The sequence below is a fragment of the Trachemys scripta genome, chromosome 7 (assembly GCF_013100865.1).
Source record: "Trachemys scripta elegans isolate TJP31775 chromosome 7, CAS_Tse_1.0, whole genome shotgun sequence".
Lineage (NCBI taxonomy): Eukaryota > Metazoa > Chordata > Testudines > Emydidae > Trachemys > Trachemys scripta.
The window spans coordinates 124,906,187-124,916,624 of NC_048304.1; the positions used below are offsets into that span (position 1 = coordinate 124,906,187).

General features: G+C 63.3%; 1 protein-coding gene across 1 annotated transcript; it reads left to right on the forward strand.

Annotated features, from left to right (window-relative positions):
- Positions 1-2,149: 2,149 nt before the first annotated feature.
- Positions 2,150-7,272, forward strand: HPS6 (HPS6 biogenesis of lysosomal organelles complex 2 subunit 3). Its single transcript, XM_034777135.1, has one exon. It carries the CDS (start codon positions 2,300-2,302, stop codon positions 4,769-4,771), a length of 2,472 nt encoding a protein of 823 aa, XP_034633026.1. The 5' UTR covers positions 2,150-2,299; the 3' UTR covers positions 4,772-7,272.
- The last annotated feature ends 3,166 nt before the right edge of the window (positions 7,273-10,438 follow it).

The following is a 10,438-nucleotide window of genomic DNA, read 5'->3' on the forward strand; positions in this document are numbered from 1 at the left end:
CTCCCCTCCCAGAGACAGAGCCCAGCAGTCCTGGCTCCCCTCCCAGCCCCCTGCTCTTACCACTGAACCCCACTCCCCTCCCCTCCCCTCCCAGAGACAGAGCCCAGCAGTCCTGGCTCAGTGCAGACCCTGTAGCAGGATCAGGGGCACAGTCAGAATTTCTGTCATTTCTCACGCCAACGCACAATCTTTCAGCACGTTTACTGCAGTACAGTGCAAGTCTCAGCACTGCATCCGAAAACCTTCACACGGGCAGCCAGGCTAGTGTGTAGCAACCAACCAAGCGCCCCTTCCCCCTCCCGCCCCATAACCAATCCTGGGCACTAAGCAATAATTAAAAAAAAACAAAAATCAGCAGCCTGAGGGCAGAAACCTGAAGTGAATGAGGGAAAGAAGCCGCCTTGGGGACAGTTATGGGCCAGAGGCCCCAGGTAAGGTCAGAAAAGTATGGTCACCACCACTTCCTTCATTGCTCAGGGGATGAGATTCCAGAATTCCTTCTTCCCACTCAATAGCAGGTTTACAGTAACTCTCCCCTTCCCTCCTGGCAGACTGGCTGCCCGCCAGCACCCTTCCCTCCTCTGAGATCACGGCTGATTCATGACTTGAATTACACAGGGTGGGTTGTGTCGAAATGTCAGGCCAGTCTCCTTCTGTGAGAAGTGCTGGGGGCAGGAGAGCACATGCCAAAGCAACGCAGCCATTTCGTGACCATCCCAAATTTTGCAGGCCAGGGGTGACCGAAAGGGGATTCAAGAAGTGCTACAAATTCTTCCTCTTTAAAACAAAATTGCAGCCTTCAGAGGCTGCATGCCCCAGCGTATTCTCCTTCGTGGTCCAAATGTAGGAATTGCCGGACTGGATCAGACCCAGGGTCCATCTCGTCCAGTATCCTGTTTCTGGTAATGGTGATCAGCACCAGATACTTAGAGGAAGGTGCAGGAACCCCCCACATAGGCACACTGTGAAGGTCTCATCCCAACCCCTCTTCACTAGAGATGGTTTAAATCCTGAAGCACGAGGGTTTGCGTCTCCTCTAAAACTTTCATAGCATCAACTATCAACTCTGGACACTTCCACGTCAACGGTCAACCCCACATCCAATCTTAAGAAGTTCTTGACCTCAAAGACATCCTGTGGCGGGGAGTTCCACCGTTGAAGCATGGATTGGGTGGAGAAGTATTTCCTTTTATCGGTTCGAATTTGCCACCTTTCAGCATAACCAGACATCCCCCCTTGCTCGCTTGTTCGGAGCCAGGGAGGAGACGCATCCCAGTGGTTATTTTATACCCCTGTGTGCGGACCCCTTCTCTTCCTCCCCCCGCTAAGGTCGAGGATTCTTCCCACCCTGTCAAGCTCTCTTCCCGGGAGGGTGTTTGTCATGCCCCGATCACGCTCATCACCCAGGCCAGGGTCCCAGGGGAGGTGCTGTTCCGGGCCGGGAGAGTCCATCTCTCCCTGCTCCGCCCGGTACCCCGGGGTGCAGCCCTGGGCTCCCGGCCGGGCGCCCCATTGACCCGCCCGCCGCTGACTCCCGCAAACTCGCCACACGAGTGGGGGGAAGCGGCAGCCCCCTCCCGCTGGAGCCAGGCCGGCCCAGGCCCCGTCTCTGCCCGGCCGCAGCCCTTTAACGCGGGGCGGGGCCGGGCCGGGTCCCCGCCTACGGCCGCTCCGCCGCGCTCGGGCTCCAGCCTCATCGGGCCGGGACGGAAGTCAAAGGGCCGGAGCGGCCGGGCTGGGGACGCGGCTCCGCCCGGAAGCCTCGTGATCGCAGCGGGGCTGAGTAGGGGGCCCGGGGCGCGCAGGCCGGGGGGGCCTGGGGGCAGCTAAGGGGCGTGGGAGCCCCTGGAGAGCCCGGGCGCACGGGGGGTTGGGGGAGCCCCTGGAGAGCCCGGGCGCACGGGGAAACCCCTGGGGCAGTCAGGGGACGTGGGGGGGTTTGGCGAGCCCCCGGGGAGTCAGGGTGCTGGGGAGCCCCTGGAGAGCCCGGGCGCACGAGGAACGCCTGGGGAAGTCAGGGCGCACGGGGGGGTTGGGGAGCCCCCGGGGAAGTCAGGGCGCACGAGGAACGCCTGAGGGAGTCAGGGCGCACGGGGGGGAGCCCCTGGGGGAGTTAGGGGGCGTGGGGGGGACTGGGGAGCCCCCGGGGGAGTCAGGGCATGTGGGGGGGGTTGGGGAGCCCCCCAGGAAGTCAGGGTGTACGGGAGTCTCAGGACCCTCAGGCAGTGGTGACCGCTTGGCAGCCAGGGCCCTCTCTGCCCCGCCTCATGCCGGCGGGGGCCGCGCCAGGCACCCCGAGATGAAGCGAGCCGGGGCGCTGCGGCAGGTCTCCGACTTCAGCGACTTCGTGAGTGGGCGACGCCTGCGGGAGCTGCTGAGCCAGCGTGGGCCGGGCGAGGCACCCCGCCACGTCCAAACCAGCCCGGATGGGCAGCACCTCCTGCTGCTCCTACGCGGTCGGCCGGTGCTCCAGCCGCAGGTGCTCGCCTTCCAGCGCCTGGGCACCGGCGCAGGGGACCTGGAGAGGAGCTGGCAGCCGCCCCAGCCCCCCATCACGGGGCTGCTCTTCCTGCAGAGCCCCGCAGCGCTGACCTCCTGGGTGCTGGCTGTCGTCTGGGAGCAGGGCAGGACAGAGGTCTGGGGGTTCGTGCCAGCGCTGGGCTGGCAGCTGCAGCAGACCCTGGAGCTGTGCCATGGGGCCCGGGCTCGCATCGTTTCTATCTGCAGCCAGGGAAGCAGCCTGGTCTGGTGTGAGGAGAGGCCCCCCTCGGACGCTCATCTGGACCCAGGCAGGGGGGCCTTCAGGTACTGCATCTGCACCAGGGCTCTGGAGGTGGGGGAGCAGGGGGCACACCTGGGCGCCATGAGGATAGTGGTGCACAATAGCCCCCAGTACCAAGTCCTGGCCTCATCCCAGCACGTCTTCCTGGTGCCCACCGGTGCCACCTTTGCCAGCGTCTCCACGTTCCTGCTCATCTGGTGCCCCCGGGAGGCTAAAGTCACCATTGTGGCCCCGTCTGGCAGGTTCGTCCACAGTGAAGTCCTGCACTCCAGTGACTTCAAGAAGCTCGTGTTTGGGTCCGTGGGTCTCCTGCTGCCCGTGGCCCCTCTGGACATTCATACTTGTGCCCTGTCCAGCTGCGGGGGGCTCCTGGTGCTTAGCACCCAAGGCACGGTGCATCTGGTTCAGCCAGACGGGACCTGGAGACACGTCTATGATCTGGGGGGCAGCGGCCTGGCCCAAGGAGACCCCGTGCCGCTGAAGGCCTTTGGCAGCACCCTGACCTGTGTGCTGGCGGGGGTCTTGTATCTCATTGACTTGACCAGTGGGAGGCTGATTGAGAAAAAACTCCTGAGCACCCGAGAGGTGCATTTCCTGGAGTCCCCAAGCAGGGAGGAGGAGATCCAGCTCCTCACCCCAACCGGTATCTATTGCTTCAGCTTCTCCAGCCCGGAGGAGGGCGGCAGGCCTGAGCCCACCCTGGTGGAGATGGTCTTTGAGGAAGCCTGCAAGTACTACCAAAGGCGGAGCCTCAGCAGCTCCCAGCTGACGGTGGAGAAGCTGAAGAAGGGGGACATGTTCCAAGCCCCCATTGCTCTCTCCTCCATCCTGCAGCACAGCCTCCCCCATAAGGAGAGGGCAGCCAAAGGCCTCCCGGAGACCTACGCCAAACTGCTGAGCACGCTGAGCACGGATCTCCAGAGCTATCTGAGCCTGGAGCTTCTCAAGTCCTGCCTCGTGGGCGCTTCGGAGAGCCAAGTCGACAGGTGCTGCGAGGAGCTGGTGGAGCAGGAGGTCAGCCGCCTCCTTCGCTTGGACTTGGACAGGGAGAACCTGGCCTATCTGAACGCTGTCTTCAATTCCTTCCCCAAGGCCTCCTGGAAAGCCATCCGCAGCAGCCTGCAGCTGCAGCAGAATGGAGATGGGCTCTTGGTGGCCAGGGCCACCTCAGACCTCTGGAAGAAGGTCTTGGGGGGGCCAGTCCCTAACTGGTCCCAGCAGGAGGAGATGGGCCTCAATGGGGTGGTCCCGCTCTTCGAGCTCATCTGCGGCTCCCTGCACAGGTTCAAACCCAAGTGGCTGCCCAGCTTCGTGGAGCTGACCCAGCAATACGTTGGGGCCTCCTGGACGTACAGCACCAAAGAGGGCCCCGAGGGCGGGGTGCCCCTCTACAAGAGAGCACTGGCCGTTCTCGACAGGCAGCGCCTCCGCGCGGCCAGCGACCGCGAGCTGGAGATCGAGCTGCTGCTGTGCAGCGCGCGGCCCAAAGCCGTCCTGCAAGCCGTGCAGCTGCTCATCCGCCTCCGCCGGTGGCAGCGGGTGGTGGAGGCGGCCGAGAAGTTTTCCAAGCTCAGCCCGCTGCTCAACAAGGAGATCTTCACCACCCTCCTGGCGCAGTTTGCCCAGCACAGGGACCTGGACCCGTACCTGGCCGCCCTGTGGGAGCTGTGCCCTGCAGACCTGACTGTCTCGGACATTCTCCGCATCGTCCTGCAGCACCTCCCCAGCTCGGAGGGCGACCCTGCTCCCTTCTGTGCCGGGGGGGCCCCGCTGACCCTGGCCTTGCTGAAGCCGCTGTTGCACAAGGTGGCGCAGCACCAGTGCACTCAGGACGAACCCTATGCCGACAACTTGCAGGGCCCTCCGTTCCCACCGCCTGCCCCGCCGAGACAGCACAGGGCTGGCCCCAAGGCAGCCCCAGAAATGCTGCAGCAGGCGGGAGCATGCAGGACTCCTTTCCCGGGCTGTAACCTGAGTGACGCTGTATGAAAAGCCGTGTGTACAGAATGGGAGCGAAAACCTAGCGAGCGGGGGTAGGGGCAGCAAACGCCAGCCTCCCCCCACTTCCAAAGGCAGAGACCAACTCTAGTTACACCTTCCTGCCTCAAACAACCTCCTGAGAGAGTGCACGGTGCATGAGTCAGTGGGGGGAGGATCACTGGGGTGACTGGGGGGGGTTTACAGCTGAGGCAGTTCCCCAGCGAAGGAGCGGTGTGTGAGAGCAAGAGAGAGCACTGACTGCACGTGAGAGCCCCCTCTCCTGGCCTTTGAGCTAAACGCTGGCTTCCCGCCCTCTAGAAATGGAGCCTGGGGGATAAAGTACAAAGTCTTAACCCAAATTCCCGTTTCATTTGTCCTGTGACTTGCCCACGGCCAGGCTGTTTAGGACCAGGCACGCCCCTTCGCAGCACGGGATCACAGGGGATGAACCTGCTCACGCGGGCACTGCTGGCCTGGACCCAGTCTCTAAAACCTCCCCACGGGGGCTATGTCCTGCTCCTGGGACCTCTGCCTGGGCCTCCAAGGATGGAGATGTCCCTGAGCCGTCTGTTTACCACCTTGCTAGTTTGTCCCTCCCCCATGGGATCAGCTGCCCTGGGTGGGGGAATGGCCGATCCCCTTATGAAACCACAGCAAAGGAGCGAGCTCCGTCTGCATCCCAGCCAGGCCTAAAACCGACCGTACTAGCGCTGCCTTGCTCGGGCTTAGGCCTGGGGCTGGCAGCTTTGCCCCGGCTGTCCCCTTCCTGTTGTGTCTGTCGCGCAGGAGGCAAACTTAGACCTGGCCTGTCCTTTTCTGTTCCCAGCCCTTCTACCTTTGCCCTGGGCTCTAACCTTATCTCAGCCTTCTGAGAAACAAAAGATGCCGTGTCCGGGCTGTCTGGCCCTTCCCTGGCCTGCCCCCCTCTCCTTTGCTGGCTAAGTCAGGGTACAGGGGTCTGGTCCCGCTCCTGCCCAGGTTCCTTCTCTCCCGGGTGGATGCCAGACACTGGTAGGCTCGGGGCACGGCTGGCTGGAGGGGCGAGTGACTGGAGACCTGGCCGCGCTCACAGCCCCTGTTTGAGGCTGGGCTGGGGGAAGCGCGTCTGGTTTGCTCCTCCCCAGGGGGGTTGTTTTTTAAGTGTGTGAGGAAACATTTTAAAGAAACCTAAACTGCCCGAGGGTTCGTTTTAAACGTGAAGGGTCCTGGGGCGGCGCTTGGTTTAACGGCAGCTGAGCGTGGCCGTGCACCTATTTAAACGGGGAGAGGGGGCCTGGCTGTCTGGGTGCGGAGCCCTGGGGGCTCCCACGTGCTCCAGCTGGGGTCGGCCGCGCTCAGCCCTGCTGACTGACTGCACAGGCTGGGAGCATGCACAAGGGTTTGTGTGGGTCAGCGTGAGGTGGGGGCTGCCGGCCGGCCGGTTTCTGGAGGAGGGAGGCATGGGGAGCTGGCTGGAGCTAACGCCTCCAGCCCAGATCCCCACAGGTGGCGCTGTCCGCGCTCTGGGCACCCCAGGTAACCGCTGGCAGCTTGTCGGGCGCTAGCCCTTGGCCAGGGCGGAGCTTTCCTGAGGGCTGCATGTGTCACACACTGAGGGGTGGGGGTCGCTGCAGCCAGCCCCACCCCAGACGGAGCTGGGAGGTCGCACGGGTCGGATGCAATCAGCTAGACTCCAGTGCTGGGCTCCCTGGGGTTGCCGGGTCTAGGGGCAGCCCCTGCAGGCTGTCAGCGGTGCTCAGGCGTTGGGCTGGCAGGGGGCTATTTATAGGTCATGGGGAGGGGAGGGGTCTTTGTGACTGCCATTCCCCCTCTGTGCAGGGGTCTAGCATGGAGCCCGTCTGTGGGGCAGCCCCCTAAGCTGTAGAGCTGCCTGCGGGTCCCTGGTCCCGTCTGCGTTAAAGCTCAGGAGTGGGAGATGGGTGCTTTGGGGCTTGTCTCCACCAGAGCCCTTCACCTTGACTTACCTGATCCCATGGGTGAGCACATTAAACCAAGGGCTCAAGCCGTAGTGTAGACGGCTCTCTGGGGTGGAGGAGGCAGTGCAGGGCCTGGCAGCCGTGTGACTTCCAAAACAGAGAGGAGCTGTACCTGCCTAGCCCCTTCTGCCCCCATTCCTGTGCCTTACGCCCCAGGCCCTGGAGCACGAAGGGGCTTTGCTACCTCGGGTAGCTGCCGGGCCGGCGACTGCAGCCGCTCCCTGGCTGAGTGAAGCTGGTGGTGTAAGGGGTGGGGGGTCGGGGAAGGGGCTGCTCCGGGGACCAGCTCAGCTCCCTGCCTACCCAGCTGCCGCTGCGGGGCGGCCAACAGGCCCTACCGCTGCTAGATTTCCAGCGAGTGTCATTAACCCACTGCTGGCAAACATCGCTCTCTGGCGAGAGAGAAGAGTTTGAGGCTGAGTTGGGCGGATCTGTTTGCACAAGGGAGGAGTCTTAATGCAATTGTTGGCTTTGCATGCCACTGTCCAGTTGCTGTTGTCCTGTATGCAATATTAAAAGGTGTTTAACGAGCGACCGTCCATCTCCTGTCTTGCCCTGGCTGCGGGCCCTTGGGCGCAGGCTCGCTCGGCGGGCTCTAGGAGGAGGCCGGGGGCTTTTCAGCGAAGAGCGGCCGACCCCCTCCTGCCTGTGCTGCTGTGGAAAGTCCCTGTAGCGGGCGGCATACCCGTGTGCAAACGCCTCGCTGGGCCTGGGGAAGAGGAACTGCTGATGCCGTTAACAATCTGCTTGGCTTGTTATCAATGCAGCTTTGTTCCCGCTGCAGCCCGGCAGGGCAGCTGCCTGGCTCTGTGGCAGAGAGGGGAAGTGGGGCACGTTCTGCCCCTGCTGCCTCGCTCTGTGCCGGTGAGCCGGGCGCAGCGCTCCAACGGGCTGTGCAGCAGGGCCCAGCGGCCCAGCTCAGCACGGGGGCCGGGACTCACTGCCGCCGGCTGCCCCTCGCGCTGGGCGCTGCAGGGGCCGTGGGGTGGGGCGCAGCAGCTGGGGGAGGGAGGCTGATCTTAAGCCGTTGTTTAGGACAGGAAGTGAAGGAAACAGCTGAGGGAGTTGTAAGTGGACAAAATCGAGTGGCCTGAGCAGGCCGGTCAGGCAATGCCTTTGGGTGCATGCCAGGGCTTGGTGATGGGCTGGCCCTAGTTTAGGGTTTCAGCGGAAACAGAGCCCCCGGCCCGTAGAGCTTTAGGCCAGCAGGGATCATCGGCTCCTCTGGTCCGACCATCTGTTTAGCACGGGCTGTCGCATTTACCCAGACGCCCCTGTCCTGAGCCCACACCAGCATTTCAGTCCTCAGGAAACTGCTGGGGCGGCGGCAGAGACCGTGGGGAGCTGAGGCCCCTGCCCTGGGCAGTGGGCGACGGGATGCCCAGGTGATGCTCGCTGGTGACCTGGGCTCCAGGCTGCACAGGAAGGTAACGCCCCCGCCCCCGCCCCCCCATTCCCTGGCAATGTGAGCTGGCCAGGCTCCCGGCCTGTAGCTATAGTAGGGCACAGCCTCGCCCATCTGGATTTGGGGGGGCCCAGAACATCCCCATGAGGGGAGGGGTGAATAGCTAGAGCTCTGCATTGGCCTCTGGCCCCAGCCGTGGGCTGGGCCAGCGGGGACAGGGACGCAGGTGCCGTAGACTGGCCTGGCTTCAGTTGGGGCAGAGCTGTTGGGACTTTCATAGAATCTCAGGGTTGGAAGGGACCTCAGGAGGTATCTAGTCCAGCCCCCTGCTCGAAGCAGGACCAATTCCCAACTAAATCATCCCACCCAGGGCTTTGTCAAGCTGGGCCTTAAAAACCTCCAAGGAAGGAGAGTCCACCACCTCCCTAGATAACACATTCCAGTGCTTCACCACCCTCCTAGTGAAATAGTGTTTCCTAATATCCAACCTAGACCTCCCCCACTGCAACTTGAGACCATTGCTCCCTGTTCTTTAACCTGCTTGTTGGCTGGTGTCCACCTTCCTTCCCGCACCACCTGTGACGCCCTCTGGTTCTGGGACCGAACCCAAGCTGCAGTCGCATGAGGAGCCGCCTGGGGCTAGCTGGAGCTGTGCCCAAGGGCCCTTGCTCTCCGCCCGCCCTCAGCAGGGAGACAGACCAACGTCCTTCAGGCAGTTCTCTGTTCCCAGGGCTCCCACGTTGCTTGGCCCACTGCTGTCATGCAGCCCCCTCTGAAGCGGCTCAGGGCAGCTGTTTAACAAGGTACACAACAGTCTGGGACAGGAAGTGAATACTGCAGCCAGATGAAGGGGGGGGGGGTCCAGGTGGGTGAGGCAAGCCAAGAGCAGGGCATGAAGCAAGCGAGACAGGCCTGCCAACACTACACAGGAGCTTGAGTTTGCTGCTGAAACTCCAGGAAGGGAAGTCGGGACATGGCCTGTGAGCTAATCAGCATCCTCTGCTGCTCCTGGGTCTAAATTACCTGGAGCCAGGCAGGGAGGAGGCCTGGGACTGTGGCAGTCCCCTGGGCAGGCTGGCTGGGGCGGGCGAGCTCTGGTTACCGGGCAGTGATGGGTCGGGGGCTGGCGGCCAGTGGGATCCACACCCCAGAGACGGGGTCCTCTCCCTACTGCCCCTTACTGGGTCATGCCCAGTGCAGGAAGAGAGGCCGGGTGCAGGGAGGGAGCTTATCGTCAGCCCAGCGGACCCAGTTCTCCCTGGCACCTACCTCCAAGGGCCTCCTCCTCTTACAGCTTCGGCCTCCCGCGCCCTGCCGCTGGCAGAGCTGGGCCGGCCCGGATCCCTCAGCACCCCGGCCGATCCCACCACGCCAGAGCCCGGCCAGGGAGAGGCCCGTGCAGGCTTCCAGGGGCTGCAATAGGGGTTCCATGTCCTGGGGGCAGGGCTCTGCCCCCCACATCAGGCAAGGGAGGCTCAGCAGGGGGGCTGAAACTCCGAAAGCTGGACAGGGGTGTCCCCAAGGCGGCTTTGGGGCTGGGCACTGTTAGCGAGAATCCCCCAAGGGCCCCCTCGCCCGGCCCCTCCAAGCCAGGGCAGCTGGCCCCTTGGCTCCGTGGGGCTGGGGAATTCCTGCCTGCAGGGGGAGAGTCCAATGGGCCAGACGCTGCTCCTGGATCTGCTGAAGCCAGAGCCACTTGCTTGGGGTCCCTGGTGCATGGACGGGTGCCAGAGAGACAGACTGGCCCTGCCCCCCACTGGGACTAAGGCCTCACCCGCCCCAGCCGCAGCCCTTCGCCTAGCCCTCCCCGGGGCTGTTTCTGAGGAAAGGGAGGAACGCTGCCAGGGGCCTCCGGACACATGGGCCCCACAGCTCGGGCTAGAACAAGCCATGACTCCAGCAGTGGGGGTCCTCCCAGCTGGGTCCTGCTCGGTCAGCCCCTGCTGCGTCAGTCACCCGGGGCCAGACCCGGGCCAGGCCCTGTGAACTGGAGGCCGGCAGAGCGCAAGCGAAGGGCAGCTCTGGGGCCCGCCGGTTGCTGTGGTTTCACGACCACATTTTCCTCTTTTTCAAGCTGCTTGTCCCTCCTCCATTGCGGTGGGACCCTCCCCCAACAAAAGCGGAATATGCCCCACACACACACACCCCCCGCGAGGAACCCACGTACACCCCTTGGGGCTGCCAGCTGCACTGGGGGGGGGGTGTCCCGGCTTGGGGCCACGTAGGGTGACCAGCTAGCAAGTGTAAAAAATCGGGACGGGGGAGGAGGGTAATAGCTGCCTATATAAGAAAAAG